This window comes from Brassica oleracea, chromosome C5 (genome assembly GCF_000695525.1).
Source record: "Brassica oleracea var. oleracea cultivar TO1000 chromosome C5, BOL, whole genome shotgun sequence".
Lineage (NCBI taxonomy): Eukaryota > Viridiplantae > Streptophyta > Magnoliopsida > Brassicales > Brassicaceae > Brassica > Brassica oleracea.
The window spans coordinates 46,875,338-46,896,010 of record NC_027752.1 but is presented as its reverse complement, the minus strand read 5'-3'; the positions used below and the strand labels follow the sequence as shown (position 1 = coordinate 46,896,010).

The 20,673-nt window shown below is 38.6% G+C and overlaps 6 protein-coding genes across 8 annotated transcripts; 5 read left to right on the top strand and 1 right to left on the bottom strand.

Annotated features, from left to right (window-relative positions):
- Positions 1-1,463: 1,463 nt before the first annotated feature.
- On the top strand, positions 1,464-4,114 carry LOC106343557 (serine carboxypeptidase-like 25). The gene is made up of 8 exons (XM_013782806.1): positions 1,464-1,797; positions 2,341-2,544; positions 2,626-2,801; positions 2,893-3,174; positions 3,250-3,380; positions 3,461-3,556; positions 3,653-3,758; positions 3,842-4,114. The coding sequence occupies exons 1-8, from the start codon at positions 1,533-1,535 to the stop codon at positions 3,983-3,985; spliced, it is 1,404 nt and encodes a 467-aa protein (XP_013638260.1). The 5' UTR covers positions 1,464-1,532; the 3' UTR covers positions 3,986-4,114.
- A 160-nt stretch (positions 4,115-4,274) lies between these two features.
- On the top strand, positions 4,275-5,848 carry LOC106293946 (UDP-glycosyltransferase 83A1). The gene is made up of 3 exons (XM_013729580.1): positions 4,275-4,788; positions 4,859-5,285; positions 5,374-5,848. The coding sequence occupies exons 1-3, from the start codon at positions 4,293-4,295 to the stop codon at positions 5,825-5,827; spliced, it is 1,377 nt and encodes a 458-aa protein (XP_013585034.1). The 5' UTR covers positions 4,275-4,292; the 3' UTR covers positions 5,828-5,848.
- A 567-nt stretch (positions 5,849-6,415) lies between these two features.
- On the bottom strand, positions 6,416-9,496 carry LOC106295583 (probable mitochondrial-processing peptidase subunit beta). 2 transcript variants are annotated; one of them, XM_013731515.1, is made up of 9 exons: positions 8,753-9,496; positions 8,170-8,334; positions 7,953-8,090; positions 7,716-7,867; positions 7,510-7,618; positions 7,306-7,404; positions 7,134-7,199; positions 6,920-7,027; positions 6,416-6,776 (listed from the first exon to the last, which is right to left on the bottom strand). In XM_013731515.1, exons 1-9 carry the CDS (start codon positions 9,416-9,418, stop codon positions 6,690-6,692), a joined length of 1,590 nt encoding a protein of 529 aa, XP_013586969.1. In that variant the 5' UTR covers positions 9,419-9,496; the 3' UTR covers positions 6,416-6,689. The 2 variants fall into 2 exon arrangements, with proteins under 2 accessions (XP_013586969.1, XP_013586970.1); XM_013731516.1 differs by having other exon boundaries at positions 6,422-6,776; positions 6,916-7,027.
- Positions 9,497-9,678: 182 nt separating this feature from the next.
- On the top strand, positions 9,679-10,852 carry LOC106292756 (40S ribosomal protein S19-1). The gene is made up of 4 exons (XM_013728408.1): positions 9,679-9,846; positions 10,152-10,242; positions 10,341-10,524; positions 10,634-10,852. The coding sequence occupies exons 1-4, from the start codon at positions 9,763-9,765 to the stop codon at positions 10,704-10,706; spliced, it is 432 nt and encodes a 143-aa protein (XP_013583862.1). The 5' UTR covers positions 9,679-9,762; the 3' UTR covers positions 10,707-10,852.
- Positions 10,853-11,129: 277 nt separating this feature from the next.
- LOC106295887 (probable galacturonosyltransferase 13) lies at positions 11,130-14,178 on the top strand. Of its 2 annotated transcripts, none has more exons than XM_013731886.1 (6): positions 11,130-11,631; positions 12,009-12,064; positions 12,176-12,334; positions 12,410-13,000; positions 13,093-13,395; positions 13,470-14,178. In XM_013731886.1, the coding sequence occupies exons 1-6, from the start codon at positions 11,421-11,423 to the stop codon at positions 13,749-13,751; spliced, it is 1,602 nt and encodes a 533-aa protein (XP_013587340.1). In that variant the 5' UTR covers positions 11,130-11,420; the 3' UTR covers positions 13,752-14,178. The 2 variants fall into 2 exon arrangements, with proteins under 2 accessions (XP_013587340.1, XP_013587341.1); XM_013731887.1 differs by having other exon boundaries at positions 11,156-11,631; positions 12,179-12,334.
- Positions 14,179-14,866: 688 nt separating this feature from the next.
- LOC106295889 (lamin-like protein) lies at positions 14,867-16,101 on the top strand. Its single transcript, XM_013731888.1, has 2 exons — positions 14,867-15,207; positions 15,535-16,101. Exons 1-2 carry the CDS (start codon positions 15,033-15,035, stop codon positions 15,891-15,893), a joined length of 534 nt encoding a protein of 177 aa, XP_013587342.1. The 5' UTR covers positions 14,867-15,032; the 3' UTR covers positions 15,894-16,101.
- The last annotated feature ends 4,572 nt before the right edge of the window (positions 16,102-20,673 follow it).

Sequence of the window (20,673 nt, the reverse complement as noted above, 5' to 3'; positions counted from 1 at the left end):
GCTCATCTTCTTGATCAGTACACGGGATCAATTTCCTGATATGCTCCTCGTGATGAGGTAAGTGTCGTCTGATCTCATCAACATTCCATCCTGCTGAGGCTGGTAACAGCAGGTCCTCGATTTTAAGGTCTTGGTTCTGAGCAGTAGGAGGTCCTATGGGGGCTAGTTGACGATCAGTGGATAGTCATTTATCGCTCTATACCTTGATGTTAGCACCATTACCCACGCTCCAGCCCATACCCTTCCTGATAACATCTCGTCTCGCCAAAATCCCTCTCCACCCATGGGATGATGAATTTGGCGCTGAGCAGGTGAGCAAGTATGTATCCTTACAGTACTTAGTGAGCAGGGTTTGTCCTAGCAGGGAGGTGGGGTTTTTCAGTAATTGCCATGTATGCTTCGCTAGGAGAGCATCATTGAAGACTTCGGTTTCTCTGAAGTCCAGGCCCCCTACACTTTTCGGGAACCCAAGATATCCAGCTCATTTTTCTGAGCTATGGTTTGACGTCCCACCAGAAACGGGTGAGAACTGATTGTATCTGCTTACACAAAGAGACCAGTAGTTTGAAGTACGACATAGCATATGTAGGCATAATGGCCAGGACTGCTTTCAGTAGCATATCTAGTAGCATATCTATTCCGTAAACGATTGAAAACAAAAAATCATTAAGAGAAATCTAACTTCATTTTTATAATAAGAGATTTAAGAGGTAACCGCAGTATCCAAAATTAGTTTAAGTTTTACATGCATGCATGTGGAGATGTAGTATAGATTATATATATATATATGAACACACGATTGATCTAATGCTCTGTCATATCAAATAACGTATTGGCTATTATAAGCTGGTGGTGTCATTTAAGTCATCATTGTATCTTCTTCCATATTTCATAAAGTTACTGTCACTGACAACACTGGTGGGCTTTTCTTACCATCACTCATTTTTTGGCTGTTGTTTATCCTTTCTCAAATAAACTTGAGCACACGAGCCAACAAAAAAATAGAGATTTGGCTTTCCTAAAAAAATAAGAACGACAATTGTGTTTAATAGTGTTATAGTTTTAGAGTTTAAACAACTGTAGAAGTAACGGTCTAATGGGTTTTATTGGCAAAAAGTTAATTAGTAATGATATATTTTCTTAAAACTGGCGGTAATAATTAGCATAAGAAACATAATTGAAAGAGTCAAACTACAAAAACCATGCGAAAGGAAATTAATTAACTAAACTGCTGAAATTAATTGACATTATTTTGTTAAACAGTTAACAATACAGTATTAAATTCTTTACTGATTAATATGTTTCTATGATTTTATTGTTGACCAGAAAAGAGAGTAAATACATTGTTTCCAATATATATATATATATATATATATATATTTATTATTATTATTATAATAAATCTTAATGTCATTAATATTCTCCTTGTTTCGTATCTCTCTCTCTATTTAAGACATGCTAAAGGTAGAACTGTAGAAGCCGATCTGAAAAGTCTCCGACACACTCTAGATTTTCTTCCCCTCCATCTGACCATGACGATGGTAAAATGCGTACTTTTCACCACTCTCATGGCCATACTTATCATGACATCTCAAGGGAGAAGTCAAGCAAGAGAAGGGGAGAAACAAGCCGAGGCAGACCGGATTACATCACTTCCCGGTCAGCCTAATGTCACGTTTGAGCAGTTTTCCGGCTATGTCACCGTCGCTAAACACTCCGGAAGATCACTCTTCTATTGGCTCACTGAAGCTTCTCACCTTCCCCTCTCCAAACCTCTCGTGATTTGGCTCAACGGAGGTAATTGATCTCTTAAACATTATTAATTTGTTTACTCTCTGACATTATAATGGAACTGTGATTATTTATCTACATTATTTATATTTTATAATACAATATATTGGGTTTGGCCTACTAGAGGCATGCGAATAATGCCCTAACTACCACTGGATACTCACTATTTATTGGAGCCCACATTTCTCAAAAAAAAAAAACAGTTATGTTTGTGTTACGACGTATCATGATTTGCGTATCTTATACTACAACTCGTCATTACAAAGATGATAAATGGATATTTTTACTATACATTTATGTTCATGATATCGTAATGCGTAGTTTAACATGCATGCATTCAATAGAGTAATTGTAGATGTTGAAAATTGTAAATATCATTAAATGCAATATTCAAACCAGCATTCAGACACTATTAAATACACACCTAACTATTTGCTGGTCTCTCTTTTTAGCCCCCTTTAAATTCAACCTCTATCCCAATTTTCTTTTTTATTTAACAAATTTACAAAAAAAAACAGCACAATTTTAATACATGTAAAAAATGATTAGGACCGGGTTGTTCGTCGGTAGCGTACGGTGCGTCGGAAGAGATTGGACCATTCAGGATAAGCAAAGGTGGGTCCGGTCTGTATCTCAACAAGTTCGCGTGGAACTCAATCGCCAATCTCTTGTTCCTTGAAGCTCCCGCCGGCGTCGGCTTCTCTTACACTAACCGCTCCTCTGATCTCTTCAATACCGGCGACATCCGTACCGGTACAACTAAACCATAACCAATCCCTCTTAATTACTCACGGTTTGACTTAACCGAGGACTCTGTTTCTCTCTGTCTTGCAGCCAAAGATTCACTTCAGTTTCTCATTAAATGGCTTCAACGGTTTCCGAGATACAACCGCCATGAGATTTACATCACCGGCGAGAGTTACGCCGGACATTACGTCCCTCAGTTCGCTAGAGAAATCATGCGTTACAACAAACGTTCTAAGAATCCAATCAATCTCAAAGGAATCATGGTACTAAAAAAAATCAAAATCCTCTGTTTTCATTACACTAAGTCGTGTCTTAGCATTTGAAACTGTTGCATTTTTTTGTGTGTTTTGTAAGGTTGGAAACGCCGTGACTGACAATCACTATGATAACCTTGGAACGGTGACGTATTGGTGGAGCCATGCGATGATCTCTGATAGGACGTATCACCAGCTGGTGAACACTTGCGACTTTACTCGACAGACGGAATCTGATGAATGCGAAACGCTTTACTCTTACGCGATGGAGAAAGAGTTTGGTAACATCGATCAGTACAACATCTATTCACCCCCGTGTAACAAGTCAAGTGGTGGTTCCTCTGGTCGCAGGAGTATGCGTGTCCCTCACCTCCCTCACTCCGTAAGAGCCTCTTACCTCTGTTTCCTCTGGTTTGGATCCGGTTCACTGTTTCAAATGATTGGTTATTGGGATTAGGTGTTGAGGAAAATATCAGGGTATGATCCATGTACCGAGAGATATGCGGAGATTTATTACAACCGGCCTGATGTTCAGAAAGCTCTTCATGCCAACGTCACCAAGATTCCTTACAAATGGACAGCTTGCAGGTTCATATACCATAACTGATATCATGTTAGTTTAATTGCCTAATAACTCTGTTTTTAATTAGAGTTGGTTTTGTTGGCAGTGAGGTACTAAACCGGAACTGGAACGACTCAGATTCATCGGTTCTACCTATATACCGGGAAATGATTGCCGGTGGGATTAGGGTTTGGGTTTTCAGGTCTGTGATTTTTTTTGTTTTGTCAATGATATCACCGTGAAATATTTACCTAAGTCGTTAATACTTGGTGTTTCTTTTGTTGTTGTTATGGTTAAGTGGTGATGTCGATTCAGTTGTACCGGTGACGGCGACTAGGTACTCACTAGCAAGACTTAGTTTGAGTACCAAAGTCCCTTGGTATCCTTGGTATGTCAAGAAGCAGGTATGTGACTAAAACCCTGATTCTCTTTGGTTATCTTCGGTTTAGCTATAATACATCGAATTGAACCAAGATTGTGGATTTAGGTCGGAGGATGGACGGAAGTATACGAGGGACTAACGTTCGTGACGGTGAGAGGAGCAGGTCACGAGGTGCCGTTGTTCAAGCCTCGTGCTGCTTTTGAGCTGTTCAAGTATTTCTTGACAGGCAAGCCACTTCCAAAGGCTTGAAAAAGTCCAAGTCAAGATCAGAGATTGTAATATTCGAAATTATGGCGAGAAAAAACAAACTAAATGTAAAGTTTGGGTTATGATTTATGAGTTATGAGATTGAATTAAAATCAAATCTTAGAGTTAATGTGTTACTATCATTTTGGTTTGATTATAAGAAAGTACTAACGTAAGCGCAGTATCAAATTAGTCTTGATTCCCAAAGGAAAAAGACAAAAGTCAATTAGTACTCTCAAGAAGATTCGTTGTCCTTCCATTCTTTATAATGAATGAAAACTCTTATTTGGATAATAATTCAAAATAGAAAATGGGAAGGCCTCATGTTATGGTTATACCTTACCCAGCACAAGGTCATGTACTTCCTCTAATGAGCTTCTCACGTTACCTTGCGTCTCAAGGAATCCAAGTCACATTCGTAAACACCGAGTTTAACCACAACCGCATCATCAATTCCTCATCCAAACCATCCCACGATGATCATGTCGTGGATGGGATCAAGCTTATTTCAATCCCCGACGGTTTAGAGGATTCACCAGAAGAGAGGAACGTTCCTGGGAAGTTGTCGGAATCAGTTTTGCGTTTTATGCCGACCAAAGTAGAGGAACTGATCGAGAGGATGATCTCGGAAACTAGCGGTGCGGTCATTAGCTGCGTTGTGGCGGATCAGAGCCTAGGATGGGCAATGGAAGTTGCAGCTAAGTTTGGTATCAGACGAGCGGCGTTTTGTCCCGCTGCGGCTGCGTCTATGGTTCTTGGATTTAGTATTCAGAAACTAGTCGATGATGGTCTCATTGATTATGATGGTAAGATTAATATAATAGTAAGTTATGATCCTTAGACCAGCTTTTTATACTATCATTTTTATATTTGTAGGGACTCCGAAGGTGAACAAGGCAATACAACTATCTCCGGGGATGCCAGAGATGGAAACAGACAAGTTTGTGTGGGTTTGTCTGAAGAACAAAGATTCTCAGAGAAACATATTCCAACTTATGCTCCAAAACAATAAATCAATAGAGTCAACGGATTGGTTTTTATGTAACTCTGTGTTTGAACTTGAAACGGCGGCGTTTGAAATGAGCTCAAAGATATTACCAATTGGTCCCATTGGTTTGGCTCATCATAGTCTTGAAGAGGGATTCATGTCACTGGGAAGCTTTTTACCTGAAGACCGGGATTGTCTAGACTGGTTGGACCGGCAGATTCCTGGTTCGGTGATATATATTGCCTTTGGGAGCTATGGGGTTATGGGTAAAGTTCAATTAGAAGAGCTAGCAATTGGTCTAGAACTGACCAAGAGGTATGGGTTTGGTTCCGGTTTACTTTACTAACTTCCCATGTGTGTTACTTACACTACCTAATGATTTACATGTTGATTCAATATATAGGCCGGTTTTGTGGGTCACCAGCGGTGGTGATCAGCCACCAATGAGAGTTGGGTCTGGTCAGGTCATAGTGGTGAAGTGGGCTCCACAACGTGAGGTTCTTTTGCATCGAGCTATTGGATGCTTTGTGAGCCATTGTGGATGGAATTCAACTTTGGAAGGAGTCCAAAGTGGCATACCATTTTTATGTATCCCTTATTTTGCAGACCAATTTATCAACAAAACATATATATGCGATGTGTGGAAGATTGGATTAGGGTTTGAACAAGATGAACGAGGAATAATTTCAAGGTTAGAGGTGAAGAGGAAGATCGATGAGATCATGAGAGACAATGGAGAGTTTAAAAAGCGAGCTATCAAGATTAAAGAGATTGTAATGAAAAATGTTGTGAAAGATGGCATTTCTTATGAGAATCTAAACAAATTTGTCAACTGGATCAAAACAGAAGTTAATTGATAAAGTTTTGAATGTTTCCAATACGACCACTACTTTTGAAAGAAATGAGACATACCTTGTATTTTCACAAAATTCATAGAATGATGATGATGGTAATAAAAAGTTGAACATGAACTGTAAGTGGATGTAAAATTCCGAAGACTAGTGATGTTTGTGATGACAATGGTCATAAAAAGTGGAGGTAAGATTCACAGAATGATGATGATGGTGTGATAAAAAGTTTGACAAGATGATACCTTTTTTTTTTGTTTTTGGACAACGACAAGATGATGCTTATAATGCATTATATATTGGAATGACTTGAGAAAAACAAGAAAAAGGTAAAAGACTTGCCGAGTAAAGTGTTAAACGCCAAAGACAGCAATAAGATAAACCACATCCAAATGATGAACTTGAGATCAGAACAGCAACATTAACCATAAACCAAAACCCAGAAAATGATTGGTTATGGTTCATCATTTCCTACACTTCAGTGAAAAATTCTTCTACCTCGGCCTTGTTTCTTTTTTAAGTGATTCAAGAATCTTGTCCACCATTTATTATACCTTTTCATAGAATTGGTACGTATAAATATATAAATTGCATGAATACAGATGAAAGTAATGATTCCATTCGAGGTTTTCAAACAACATCCAACAACTTAGTATGTATGGCAAAATTATTGAGAAGTAAAAAGCAATAAAACATAGGATCTCTAGCATCCTGTAGCCGGATAAATAGAGTAAATGGTATATTTATTTTTACCAGCAACGATTGAAAATTATGCAAGATTACAGCAAAATAAAACTCAAAAATAATGAATCCATCGCCCCACCTTAACATGCTCTCCCTGTGGACGTTCTGTGAGCGTTATTTCAGAGGCTTAGTAACGGTTCCAGTAGGTTCCGCGTCTGAACTTGTTGTAGTCTGGCAAATCTTGGATCGGACCAATAGCTGAGATTGCAATGTCCTGCACATTATCCCAAAAAACACCCTTAATTACTCTTACTTTTTAGACTCTATTTTAGCCACCTAAACGCCATATCATTTTTTTTTCCTTTTCTTGCTTGTATACATACATAAACCAGGACGAGAGCGAGAGAAATGACTTACCTTGTCATAGATATACTTGTTGGCAACACGTTTTACCGTGCTGGCGTCAACAGCATCGATCCTTGCAAAGAGTTCAGCCGTTGGGATTCTTCTCCCATATGTCAGCAGCTGCATATATCGGGAAGTAAGTATAAACTAGAACGAAAAACTAAGGTTTGTTATCTTTGACCAATGCACTTATGTTATAAAGATGCTTAGATGATTGATATCATACCTGACGACCAATATCTTCAGCAATTGGACTAGTTCCATCCATGTGAAGTAATAGCGATGATTTCAGCTGAAGGGAAAATTTTAAATCAGTTTAGATTGTTGTACAAATAAGTGAGTAAGAAGCTGAATCTAGGGAAAGAGAGGAATAAACAGTTGTGTGTTTGTTAGTAAACCTGATTGCGCGCACGTGTCACATCATCGTCTGAAACTCGGAAGGCCAACTTGGTTACCTCATGCATAATCGCATATGATAAATCATCTAAGCAATCAGCCTGTAAAAAAATAGCATGCAACATGTTAAAATAGATGCAATAACGAAAAAAAAACTGCTTATACAGTAAGAGCTAAGCTTGCTGTGTTGTCCTCTTGGGTTTGACCTTAGCAACTGCGTACACGCCGAAAAGTCCAGTATCCTTGTAGTTGGTGTTGAATGCCATTATGCTTTCCGCTATTTCATTAACGGCAACCCCCTGGGTCAGGGCAGACCTGCGCACATACAAGTTAATATTCATCAACATACTGTAGAAACAAACCTTAGCGTTGAACCCATGTCAAGCAATACAGAGAGAAAGTAAAATCTAACCCCATGTGCTTGCCACCACCAACGTTTTTGTTCCAAGAACCCAACATGGTTTGCATAACCATAAGAGCAACGGAATCTGGATCTGTCCAAGAAGCTCCTTCGAAGGCCACAGCAAATTGTGCAAGGGGTAGATCGTCATCAATCATTCGAACCTAACAAAAATTATCAATGGACTAGAAATTTAGAAATAAGGAAACTAAAGGAACAATAAAATCATAAATGGGTGTGTATATATACCTCAGAACCCGTGAAACTAGCAGGTTCTTTGGCAACTAGTTGAGTAGTAGTAGTCGGATCAGATGACAACTTGTTAAATAGCTTCTTCACTTGCTCAACAACTTCCTCATGCTTGACAGCTCCTGCCGCAGCAATCACCTGAAAACGTTTTGGATGAGTCAACATCAAATAAACAAATTCAATAACCGAATGAAGAAAATGAGAACAAATGTTATACCATCCTGGAAGCTGTGTAGTGAGTCTTGATGTAGTTCTGAAGATCATTTCTGGTGATAGACTTGATATTCTGAGCAGGTCCAAGAATAGTTCTTCCAAGAGGTGTGTATTGGAACGCAGTGGCATGTAGATGGTCAAGAACAACTTCATCAGTTTGTCCCTCCACCTATAGAAAAAACAACAACAGTAAACTACAGCTTCAGAGAGCGAATCAACAATCGAATTAACAATAAACAAGAGCTAAACAGAGTGAAGAATCAGATAAACCATAATGAGTAGCAGTTCACACTCTAATATTACCAAATGAATGCAAAAGGGCACACGAAATAGTTACTCCACGACCATGCAACATATATGATTAAGTCCATAAATCAATAAGAGGAAAAAGTCTTGAACTTTTTAGTGTCTACGAAACAAATAGGCTCAAACTAAGAACAGAGCAAAAAGTTTTTAACTTTTAAGAAGACTTAACTTTGTGAAGAAAGAAAGAGAGACATCTAGATGACACACATAAACTGCAATATAACATCTAACTTAATCATAAAGTTTGAATTTTTAAGAAGACAGAGTGATGACGCCATAACCTCTTGCATTTCCCTGAGGATGACATCTCTCTCCCGGTTAATCCTCTGCTCCTCGAACTTAGAGTTCTGCAAGATATCAGCCAACACATCCAAAGCCTGGTTCACATCCGAATCCATCACCTTGGCATAGTAAGTAGTCTGTTCCCTCGACGTATACGCATTCAAATGACCACCAATATCCTCGATCTCCTCCTCCAACGCCCTCACCGTGCGCCTCTCCGTGCCTTTGAATATCATATGCTCCAGAAAATGAGCCGTCCCGTTCGTCTCATCGGACTCGAACCTCGATCCAGCGTCGATCCATACCCCGACGGTGGCGGTCTTCGCGGAGAGGTTGGATTCGGTGGCGACTCGCAGACCGTTGGGCAAGGTGGTGACGCGTGTCTCCGGGGCGGACAAGATGTGGTTGTGGGAGGCGAGGATTGGATGAGGAGATGCGTATTTGAGGAATCTCTGATCTGGATTCTCCAGCCTCTTGAGCTTCTCCTTGGTGATCTCGGCGGCGTGGTCGTAGGGCATGAGAATCGGCGTCGGCGGCGAGGGGGAGTGAGACGTCAGAGAAGCCGAATCGAGAGCTGAAACGGAGGACAAAGCTCGTGCGGCTCGGTTAAGGGCGAGACGCCTCTGAGACCGGAGGGCGGAGGTCAATAGGTTCTTCATCGCCATTGCTGCTATCTCTCTCTCTCTCTCTCTTTCTCTTTCTCTCTAGGGTTTGATGAGACAAGACTCGAGATGCGAACTAGTCGCCAGTAGTTTATGCAATGATAAAACGTGGACGTTTCTCCGACAGGGTTAATACGACGTCGTTTTCTCAAGCACTTAGGCCCAAATAAAGAAGAATAAAGGCCCATTAGTGTAAAGACCCAGTATTGGGAGAAAGCCCTAAGTGAAATGTAATGGAGGTATATAAATTAAGACATTGTTGTTGGAGATTGAAAACCCTAGTCTTCGCGGCGTGACGACGGAGAGAGAGAGAGATTCAGCTGCGTTAAAGGCAAAAACCTTCAGCCATGGCCACCGGTAAAACTGTGAAAGACGTCTCTCCACATGACTTCGTGAAGGCTTACGCTTCCCATCTCAAGCGATCTGGCAAGGTCAGTGCTTTTCTTACTTTGTTTTACTTAAAGAAAAATTCTAAGTTTTTCATTTTGTTTTAATGTGGAAATTCATTAGCCTTTTTTCTCGAATTAGATCAACACAAGTCTCCCCGTTTGTGTAATAGTGTGAAGTTGTCTTGGGCTTTTGCCTTGAATGGATAGATATCTTGTCTTTTTAGGACAATAATCAAAGCTAAACTCATAGTGTTGTGTCTATGATAAGCATTTCTATTGGGTTGGTGTTTCCTGTTTGTGTGTTTCGTAGGAGAGACCATAACGAAATATATGTTGTTTTGTTTCAGATCGAGCTTCCCTCATGGACAGACATTGTGAAGACAGGTAAGCTGAAGGAGCTTGCCCCATACGATCCTGATTGGTACTACATCAGAGCTGGTTAGCTGACTTGACTTGTCCCTTATTCTCAACTGTATTTCTCAATTACTCATAATATAAAAGTTTTATACTAGAGTGCTTTGTTTTTTATGATGCAGCTTCTATGGCAAGGAAGGTATACCTAAGGGGAGGACTTGGAGTTGGTGCTTTCCGTAGAATCTATGGTGGCAGCAAGAGAAACGGCAGTCGCCCACCACATTTCTGCAAAAGCAGCGGTGGCATTGCCCGTCACATCCTCCAGCAGCTGGAGACTATGAACATTGTTGAGATTGACACCAAAGGGTAAAAAACATTCATAAGGCTTTCCCTTAAAAACAAAACCTTGTCTTTATATCTTTCTCTGAGCAAGATGCTAATGAATAAAATATGTTTTTGCTTTGCTGTCTTTCAGAGGAAGAAGGATCACTTCGAGTGGGCAAAGGGATTTGGACCAAGTTGCTGGGCGTATTGCAGTTGAAGTTTGAAGTTTTGAATGTTGTTTTTACATGTTTTGAAACCAATGTCCTGTTTTTACTGTTAAATCTTTTATCAATATCATTGGTGAAGACTTGCACTCATCATATCTTTTTATGTTTGGGTCTTTAGACATTTAAGTCTCATCTTCTTTCAATTCTGAGTTCCTTTCTCGTCCAAATACTTTCAGCCGAAATATTATATAAATATATCACTTGTAAGAGAAATCGTTTCAAAATAGATGATTATTAGTCCAATAATGGTTAGGATAAAAGATGAATAAACAAGTTTAATGTTTGGGCGTGAAAACCGGAATAAAACACTAAAATTAGCTTAATACAGAAACCCTAAACTCAAGGTGAAGACACCAAATTCAAAAACACGGTTTTATAATAGAAAAATCCAAATAAATCTTCTAATCCCATTTATAATCAAGATCTTAAACTAATTACGATTCTTTTTTTGCGAATTAATATTTAGATCCACCGGCAAAATCACTTTTTGGGGGAGGAGCAAAATTAACTTCTCTCATTTTAATCAAAGGAGCAGCTCAGTGATTTCGTGTGTTTGATCAGTGATAATTTGAACTCTCTCTCTCTCTCACACAAATTGAGATCATTGGGTGAAACCTTAAATGCAATTGGGATCGTCGGAGGAGGAAGGGAGGTGATGTTGTGTGGATGGGGAAGAATTAGGGTTTTATCCGATTGGAATCAGGAACAAGGATGCAACTTCACATCTCGCCGAGCATGAGAAGCCTCACGATATCGAGCAGCAATGAGTTTTTTGATTCGATGAAGATCAAAGTCGCGCCTCCTCTCATCTCTTACCGAACTCTCTTCCACACTATCTTAATCCTCGCCTTCCTCTTGCCTTTCGTCTTCATCCTCACCGCTCTTGTCACCCTTGAAGGTGTCAACAAGTGCTCCTCCATTGGTATTTAACACTAAAGCCTCTTCCTTTTTTTTTTCTTGATAGCCATTCGTTTCGTTCGGATCTCAGACTTATTGCTTAGGATCTACCAAGCATCTTGTTATGCTGTTTGGATCCATTGGTTATGTCAACAAAGTCTTGGCATTTTTGAAATTTTATTGCTTTGTATCCACAAATGATTAATGAATCACTTAAAAGAGTCCCAAATGAAATGAGCTTCCTTTGAATGTCCTATTATGATGCTTTAAGCTCAGATTATCTTTGATTAGTCTCAATATTAATGGATCAGAGACAAGTTCTGACAAAATCAATGTTAAAGCTGTTATCTTTTTTTGCTTAGAGCTGACTGAGCTCATGATTTTTATTTTTTTTGGCTTCAGATTGTTTAGGGAGGCGGTTAGGACCACGCCTTCTTGGTAGGGTAGATGATTCAGAGGTGAGTGAGATTGATTCCTTCTTTTTTTCAGATTTTTTGACAAGTTATTACAAGATGGATTCCCTCTTCATTGTTTTACTTTTAATTCGGATCATTTTTCTGTTGTTGCAGCAGAGACTAGTTAGAGACTTTTACAAAATTCTAAACGAAGTAAGCACTCAAGAGATTCCAGATGGTTTAAAGCTTCCCAATTCTTTTCGTCAACTTGTTTCCGATATGAAGAACAACCACTACGATGCCAAAACGTTCTCCCTCGTTCTCCGAGCTATGGTTCATTCTCTAAATCTGAAAGCTAATTGTTTAAACTGTAGAGTTTGCTAATTATGCTTAATATGATTTGAACAGATAGAGAAGTTTGAAAGGGATATGAGGGAATCCAAATTTGCTGAACTTATGAACAAACACTTTGCAGCAAGTTCCATTCCAAAAGGGATCCACTGCCTCTCTTTGAGACTAACTGATGAGTACTCCTCAAATGCTCACGCTCGGAGACAGCTTCCTTCCCCTGAGCGTCTCCCTGTTCTCTCGGACAACGCTTACCACCATTTTGTCCTAGCTACAGACAACATTTTGGCTGCGTCGGTTGTGGTCTCATCCGCTGTTCAGTCGTCTTCCAAGCCTGAGAAAATTGTCTTCCATGTTATCACCGACAAGAAAACCTATGCGGGGATGCATTCTTGGTTTGCGCTTAACTCCGTCGCTCCTGCCATCGTTGAAGTCAAAAGCGTTCATCAGTTTGACTGGCTGACAAGAGAGAATGTTCCTGTTCTCGAAGCTGTGGAGACTCATCACGGTATCAGAAACTACTACCATGGGAATCATATCGCTGGTGCAAACCTCAGTGAAACAACTCCAAGAAAATTCGCTTCGAAGTTGCAATCAAGAAGTCCCAAATACATATCTTTGCTCAACCATCTTAGAATCTATCTACCAGAGGTAAAAAAATATTTCTACTCGTTTAAATCAATCATTCAGATTTGAGATTATGAGTGTAAAGCTTGTTTGTTTGGTTGGCTCTTTTGATACAGCTGTTTCCAAACTTGGACAAGGTGGTGTTCTTGGATGATGATATAGTGATTCAGAGAGATCTATCTCCTCTTTGGGATATTGATCTTCACGGGAAGGTGAATGGAGCCGTGGAGACTTGTAGAGGAGAAGACGAATGGGTTATGTCAAAGCGTCTCAGGAACTACTTCAACTTCTCTCACCCTCTCATAGCAAAGCATTTGGATCCGGAGGAATGTGCTTGGGCTTACGGAATGAATATCTTTGATCTACGGACTTGGAGGAAGACAGACATCAGAGAAACTTATCATTCTTGGCTAAAAGCGGTAAAGCATCATCAGAGAAACCTGTTATGTCTTTTGAGTTTTATGATTTGATTTTGCTGTGATGATGTGTGCAGAATCTGAAGTCTAACTTAACAATGTGGAAACTGGGGACATTGCCTCCAGCTCTGATTGCATTTAAAGGGCATGTTCAGGCAATAGATTCTTCTTGGCACATGCTTGGATTAGGATACCAGAGCAATACCAACATCGAAAACGTGAAGAAAGCTGCGGTGATTCACTACAATGGGCAATCAAAGCCGTGGCTGGAGATAGGTTTCGAGCATCTGAGACCGTTCTGGACAAAATATTTGAACTACTCCAATGATTTCATCAGGAGCTGTCATATCTTGGAATAGCAAAAAGAAAGCTTTCAGATAAAACCTTGAAGGTAAGAGAAGTGGAGATTTGGCGGGGGTTTATGGAGATATATACATTGGGATTTTTGGCTGAAAGATGAAACTAGTTACAGAGCTATGCAGGAGAAAGATTGATTCTAAGATTGATTCTTCTGTAGAGGTAGAAGGGTTACCCTTTGTTGAGATTCTTTTGACAAAGCAGAAGAAATTGGATTTTTTTGGTCATGATCAGACAACAAACACTGTTACAGTTGCTCCACTTTTTTTTTTTTCTTTCTAAATTTGTTGGTTCGTAATTTTTTGGCAAGTTACAATTCCAATTTTTTACAATTTAATTTCAGTAGTATTATTCATCGATTTTAATGAGAGAACATATTTGATTTATTAAGGTCAATAGATGACCACACTTCTTGATTGTTGTTTTAGACATTTGGCTATGCATAGCAACTTGTACAGTGGTAGGTTGTTCTACTTTTCATATATTGTACAGATGCCCTAGTCATACGATTGTATATATACTTTACATAATGGAATATACCAAGGGAAGGGTTTTGCCAAGTTACAATTTCAAAAGCCGTGGTTTCAAAAAAGAAATTTAAAACTTGATTGAATTTGGTGCGGTAGAAATAAATAGGGTTGTGGACAGCACCTACAGCAACTACCGATGACCCCTTAAGCTAATGCTAGATGAATTATCATGACATTAAAACGTGCTGCTTGCAAAATTAAAGATCTGGTAATGGCTAGGTAGTAAGTTGGAATGGAACATGTAAAAAGGATTTGCTAAGGACTCTGCTTTGTAGCTCTGTTTCTCAAGTTCCTCTCCCTTGAGAAAGGACATGGGTATGAATGTAATCCCACGTGGATTTTACAGTAAATATCGTGTGGACATAATGTTGGTTAAAATTCAAAGTAATGACGTCAGAAGAAAATGGAAACAAATCCCCGCCAAAAAAGGTAAGAAATATAATCACGAGAAAGGTAATAAGACGAGTATGCCAGCAATTTACAAGCTGTAATTACCTTAATTGTGTAACGCTTACCTTTTAATTAATGATCTTGTGTAATCACCTCGTCAACCTCTTGTTTTTTTTAAGTAAAGTTGGAAGAGAAATCGAAAAGGTTGGTGGAAGAATTTGCGGATTTTTTTCCTGAAAAAGAGAAATTTACTAGTGTCAGATTTCAAGAGTTGTCACTCTGTTTAATTAAAAAACGTTCACGTTTCTAATGAGATAGACAGAGAGTCAGAAAGCACTTAGCATTTTCTTTCTAGAGTGATCGATGCCGAGAATTGCTTTGATGGCTGCGGTAGTGGTGGTGGCTTGTCTTGCGGCAGGGCTGGTGAGTGAAGTGGCGGCGAAGAAATGGACGGTGGGAAATAACAAGTTCTGGAATCCCAATGTCAATTATACCGTTTGGGCTCAGGACAAACATTTCTACTTCGACGACTGGCTCTGTAACTATTCGCTCTCTCTCTCTCTCTCTCTCTCAACACTGATTCTTATCACATTCTAGTTTAGATGATTTAGATCTGATAGGAAATGTGTTTATCTTACACTGAGAATATTCAGAATTTTCAAAATATGATAAGATCTTGTCGAACACAATGAATCGTAGGTTGTCTGAAAAGTGGGACCACTAGATTCTTCTCTGCCCCTTTAATTACAAACATAAACAGTTGGTACTTTCAAAAGATCAGTGTTTCTACTCCATTCATGAATCTTGTTGACTTGTATGGTTTCTCTCATTGTGCCTCTGTTTGGTTTCTTGGCTGTTCTCTTAGATTTTGTGTACGAGAGAAACCAATACAACGTTATAGAAGTGAACGAGACCAACTACATAAGCTGCAATTCCGATAACCCCATCGCTAACTGGAGTCGTGGATCCGGAAGGGACGTCGTTCATCTCAATGTGACCAAACATTACTACCTCATTAGCGGTTATGGTGGTGGATGTTACGCCGGTATGAAGCTCTCTATTTTAGTTGAGAAGCCGCCTCTTCCACCAGCTCCAGCACCTAACAAAAGCAATGCAAGAAGAGCCTTCACCGTCTCAGCTTTTGCTCCTCAGTTTGTTATTCCGGTAGCTGTTTTTGCAGCAATAGGGTTAATGTGGGACAATGTGGTACTACCTTTTTGGTAACTAGTCTTGATTTCTCCATTTTAGATTGTAGTGTTACTCTCTTTTTTCTTCTTAATGTTGGTTTTGTTGATCTTCTATCATTGTTCCCTGGACGTGTGTGTGCGCGCCTTAGGAGGTTGTTTATGCTCTCGCTTTTGTTGGTGGGAAATCAATTGTTGAAGAACAACAAGTGTAGTTTTATTTATATGATGAATCTTCCAAACTTGATTGGGCCTATACTTTGGGCTATGACATGTAAGTTATATAGCATGCATGGGCTTTGATTTGTGAGTTATATAGGTCCTCCAGTTTGCAACATGTCAACTATCTATCTACATCTATATATATGATCTCGTTGATAAAAGAATCAATAAATGCATACAGCATATATGTTTTTTTTTTTTTGATAAATACTATCAGTATTATAGAGAAGATTGTCTACCACATTGCTTGACCCAAATTTGGAATATTTTTTTAATAATGCCAGAAATAGGGAGGTGGACCGATCATCTGTTACGATCCACCATGTAAACTACTTTGGTTAAAGCCCAAGTTTGGATTAGCCAAATAATGATAATTTAGTTACCATGAGAAATCGAATCCATAGCTGACGTGGGAACGCACAACATTTTTGTTTTTGGTTAGAGGTTTCTATGAAATAAACGTGTGAAAGAAAATGTTATAACATTTAATTTGAATCATCAGTTGCTCACATTCCACGTTTTTATATACATGTGACGACTATACGAGCCAGACAGAATAAATTCTATACGCTATTTTTTCTCGGTTTGATCCCCCAATTTTTACTTTATGACACATCCATACATTTTTTTTTCCCAAATTAAGATTCATTCCAATGAAAAGTACTAGTTTTGTTACAAGTGAGCTGGCAGATAATCGAACATTCCCCAGACGAATAATCCCACAGGAGGCGGCAGCTAGAACATACACATAAGCCCACATGTAGGCGGCAGCTAGAACCCACACATGGGTGACTTACAAAAACAAGACAAGAGCTGAATATCAAACTAACCAAAGTAAAACGATTACCATCTACACCTGGGAATTAAGCAACCAACTTAGCAAATTTTAGAACTTGACGGAGGCTAATGAACGGGAATTATCGTTGCTGATCTTTGATCGCCACCTGATAACCTCCACTTCTCGCACCCAAGACACCACAACCTATCGCTGCTGCTCACGCCCGCCAACCAATAACGTCCAAGAACCCAAGACTTCATAACCCGACAAGAGGACCGCAGGACCACACCTCGATCAACACTACCTTCGGATACGGGTGTGACACACTCACCAGCGCCCACTATCCCCTGAATAGAAGTCCAACTAACACAACATCGAAACCGAAGCCTTGCCCAACAGAACTCTCCGGAGTCACTCACGGCATAAGAACCGAAGGAAAGCACTAACTAAATCTCCGGAGTCACTCACGGCAAAAGAACCGAAGGAAAGCACTCACTAAACCCACCACCACTGGAAACTAAATCCGCTAAATCAGTTGACAACCCAAGTAAAGCGACATCGAAAACTACACTGGCCAAACCATATACTAACCGATGCTAAAACAAAACACCAACAAGGATGACTTACACAACAGACAAACGCAACCCCACCGCTAAAACACAACAAGACCAATCGCATCACCACCCCGAAAAAATGAAAGGTCTAAAGAGACAACTCGATAATAAGCCAACAATCTACACCGGAAGCTGACCTAAACCACAGACCACCCAACCTCCACGGAGACCATGACCCAACACGAGCTCCTCGAAACAAACACCACCCGCTAACCCATATGCGAGTCCTAAGATAATCTAAACCGAAGATCTACACAATACAAGGAAAATAAAGCTAACGGGACCGGCGGTGGCGCTAACGGAGCCGCCACGCGCCGGTCACCGGAAGTGCAGAGGCGAGCTTTTGAGAGAGGTGGATGAGAGGGATGAGAGGATAAAGAAGAAACACTCCGAACTTATATGCTACTATTATGGAGAACACATCCATACATTTTTATTTCTTTCTTTTATTTTATGACAAAACACATCTATAGATCTGATGAGTTACAAGAAAATATATGTGGAATGAGAAAAATAACTAAAGTACTTTAACTAACATGTTAATTTCCCAATAATTGATGTCTGTTAGCTAGTAGGTGATATGATAAGTTGCAAGTTGGTCGCATGGTCACATGCCATAAAAGACGAAAAAGGATGTTTGAGAACACGTTTATCTTCGACTCTTATGCATTCTAAACTACTCCACTTGCAATTTTAGTGTATGATAAGAAAAAGAAACCTCAAGACCAATTTGTACGAATAACATTTACAATAATTTCTTTTTTAATCTGGAGGTATTCCGAACCTATGGAAAGGGTCCATACTAATTTTCAATGGGAAGCGTAGCCCACAGATAGATTCTTTCTCTGGATATGCAAATGAGCCCTAAAACATGGATATATATAAGTGTGGTGTCCAGAAACATCATAAAATAGTTTCTTCCGGCAGGATTCGAACTTGCAACCTGGATATAGGAAGGAGCATGTCCGACATTGGGCCATGATGTTCTGACAACATTTACAATATTGAACTTGAAATAAAACTTCATTTTCGTTAAGAGTTTTAGGAAATGTAATCAACAACGTAGTTCAGTAGCTGGAGGTTTATTTTCTTTTTTACCCATATTATCACTGTTTTACTATTTAAAAAAAAGAATTAATTCGATTTGTTTTTTTTTTGTTGGCAAGAAGTTTTGAGCCGAAACTCATCATATTTTTGGAGTATGGACGTAAAGACAATATTCTATTGTTAAATTCTCTTTCGCAGCTGCTAAGTTTGTTCTTTGCCGGTAAAAAAAAAGTTTGTGCTTTTCACGTCCTGTTCAATGCGAGGGTATAATCCTGAAACAGTGGAGAAACTCATGAAGAATATTTTTCATATAGACGTAAAACGCTACCTTTTGATTATTGTGGAAAGTTTAGAAAAAAATTTAAAAGTTGTTTGATGTACAGTTATATTTGTTTCAAACTAATGGTGTACATATATACCCTGTTAAAATATTACAACGAACTAGCTAAATCCTTGACTAGGGTTTAATCTAATAATCTACTTCTGAAACAGTGGAGACCATGAATAGTCTCTTAAACCTATCGAAACCCTAAGTACTCTGTTTAATTATATAAAAAATTTCATCAATAGCCAGGAAATAATCATTAAAAACAACCACCAAAACTAGCTATATTAGTTTATTGAGTATAACTAAAGTTGACAGATTAATTTATATCACTAGTTCATCACATAGAAAATGACGTGATTGTAATTTGTAAAGTTTAGTTCAAACCCTTTAAGACATTCGATATTTGTTCGTGTGGTTTTCGGATTTTCGACTATGTAAAGGGACCTAAAATAATGAATAAATTGTTAAAATAATAGCTTGACCCTTATCCTAAAGTCAACCACACGTCACGACAAAGCAACCAGCTCTTCAATGTATTTTTTTGGTCATACGATTACTGTTCGCCATGTTTCTTATAATCGTCTTACAGTCTATGCATCGAGCCTTTTTATTTAAAACATACATTATATAAACACAATCATTAAAAATTAATGATGTTTTAATAATTAGATCAAGTCTAGACATTTTCTCTTTTCTTTTTGGTCGTTACAATTTTTTTGACCCTTCTCAAGGGATGTGAAGTCTTAATTTTTTTTTACCCTTCTCGAGTTTTACTTAATGTTTTATGTTTCTAGTCATTAGAATATCGTAATATACTGTGTATATATAACCTTTCAAACCTTTTTAATGTTTTCTGATCGACTTCAATGTTTAATTTTATTCCTGGAAAATAAGAGTTCAATTACTTGATTGCTTCCTTATTTGTTACTCTATATTAAGTGACACTAAGATAAAACTTCTGATTATCAAACGGGATACTATTAAGAAAATCCCCCCGTTAATTTACGTAATCAATGGGATATCAATAGGCTGTCGCTAGGTGTCAAAGAAAATTTTATTAATAGTACTATAGCTTATTGCAAAAACAAATGTCAATTAAGTTGTTTATGTTGATTCCTCTATTACTCTTAACACTCTCAAGAACATGCAACGCAGACAGTTATTAATTATGTTTTGTTTCACTTCTCAACAAACCCAAAAATATAATTTAAGAAGCTCAAATCGTTTCACAAATATTCCCACAGTTGCGTTAGAAGTAATTTAAGCCGTTTGATATAAAAAAATATTATTAGAACCATTAGATGGTGTGATCATCGATATTATATCTTTGAAATTTTGAGTCTTTTGACAGTTTTCACTTTTCAGCTTAAAGTTTTTTCAGTTGGGCAGACAATAGAAAAATACCTAATAATGATTCGAGCGCGCGGTATAAAATATAGTATCAACTATCAGGTAATGGACCAAAGTCGAGGGGAAATATTGAGTTTGATATGTTAAAATTAATGAATAACAATCTTATGATCCGGCATTCAAATGGATCCCCTTTAGATTTATTCCCATTCAAAATCCAATCTTAGTGGAAATATCAATCAAGTATTATCCAAATCTCTATCATATAGCAAAAAGAAAACCAAGTGTATATATTTAGGAAAACGTGTGAAAACCTCTATACTGTACTCTATATATGCTATGATAATATATAGATTTTGATCATAACTCGGAGTTTGACATGTTTACAAGGTTGTGGAGATACATAAACAAAAATCTACTTGATATGTTAAAGTTCATGGTGCAGTTTCTATTAACCATGATTTCACCCCCTCCCTCCCTC

What these genes read in the sequence shown, in the direction of transcription:
- LOC106293946 (XM_013729580.1), top strand. Translation starts at nt 4,293, where the DNA reads ATGGGAAGGCCTCATGTTATGGTTATACCTTACCCAGCACAAGGTCAT. An exon ending in TGGTCTCATTGATTATGATG is followed by an intron (nt 4,789 to 4,858) that starts GTAAGATTAATA and finishes TTATATTTGTAG; the next exon opens with GGACTCCGAAGGTGAACAAG. An exon ending in GGTCTAGAACTGACCAAGAG is followed by an intron (nt 5,286 to 5,373) that starts GTATGGGTTTGG and finishes TTCAATATATAG; the next exon opens with GCCGGTTTTGTGGGTCACCA.
- LOC106295583 (XM_013731516.1), bottom strand. Translation starts at nt 9,418, where the DNA reads ATGGCGATGAAGAACCTATTGACCTCCGCCCTCCGGTCTCAGAGGCGT. An exon ending in TCCTCAGGGAAATGCAAGAG is followed by an intron (nt 8,335 to 8,752) that starts GTTATGGCGTCA and finishes TTTTTTCTATAG; the next exon opens with GTGGAGGGACAAACTGATGA. An exon ending in GGTGGTGGCAAGCACATGGG is followed by an intron (nt 7,619 to 7,715) that starts GTTAGATTTTAC and finishes GTATGTGCGCAG; the next exon opens with GTCTGCCCTGACCCAGGGGG.
- LOC106295887 (XM_013731886.1), top strand. Translation starts at nt 11,421, where the DNA reads ATGCAACTTCACATCTCGCCGAGCATGAGAAGCCTCACGATATCGAGC. An exon ending in CAACAAGTGCTCCTCCATTG is followed by an intron (nt 11,632 to 12,008) that starts GTATTTAACACT and finishes TTTTGGCTTCAG; the next exon opens with ATTGTTTAGGGAGGCGGTTA. An exon ending in CCCTCGTTCTCCGAGCTATG is followed by an intron (nt 12,335 to 12,409) that starts GTTCATTCTCTA and finishes TGATTTGAACAG; the next exon opens with ATAGAGAAGTTTGAAAGGGA.
- LOC106292756 (XM_013728408.1), top strand. Translation starts at nt 9,763, where the DNA reads ATGGCCACCGGTAAAACTGTGAAAGACGTCTCTCCACATGACTTCGTG. An exon ending in ATCTCAAGCGATCTGGCAAG is followed by an intron (nt 9,847 to 10,151) that starts GTCAGTGCTTTT and finishes GTTTTGTTTCAG; the next exon opens with ATCGAGCTTCCCTCATGGAC. An exon ending in TTGGTACTACATCAGAGCTG is followed by an intron (nt 10,243 to 10,340) that starts GTTAGCTGACTT and finishes TTTATGATGCAG; the next exon opens with CTTCTATGGCAAGGAAGGTA.
- LOC106343557 (XM_013782806.1), top strand. Translation starts at nt 1,533, where the DNA reads ATGACGATGGTAAAATGCGTACTTTTCACCACTCTCATGGCCATACTT. An exon ending in TACCGGCGACATCCGTACCG is followed by an intron (nt 2,545 to 2,625) that starts GTACAACTAAAC and finishes TCTGTCTTGCAG; the next exon opens with CCAAAGATTCACTTCAGTTT. An exon ending in TACAAATGGACAGCTTGCAG is followed by an intron (nt 3,381 to 3,460) that starts GTTCATATACCA and finishes TTTTGTTGGCAG; the next exon opens with TGAGGTACTAAACCGGAACT.
- LOC106295889 (XM_013731888.1), top strand. Translation starts at nt 15,033, where the DNA reads ATGCCGAGAATTGCTTTGATGGCTGCGGTAGTGGTGGTGGCTTGTCTT. An exon ending in CTACTTCGACGACTGGCTCT is followed by an intron (nt 15,208 to 15,534) that starts GTAACTATTCGC and finishes CTGTTCTCTTAG; the next exon opens with ATTTTGTGTACGAGAGAAAC.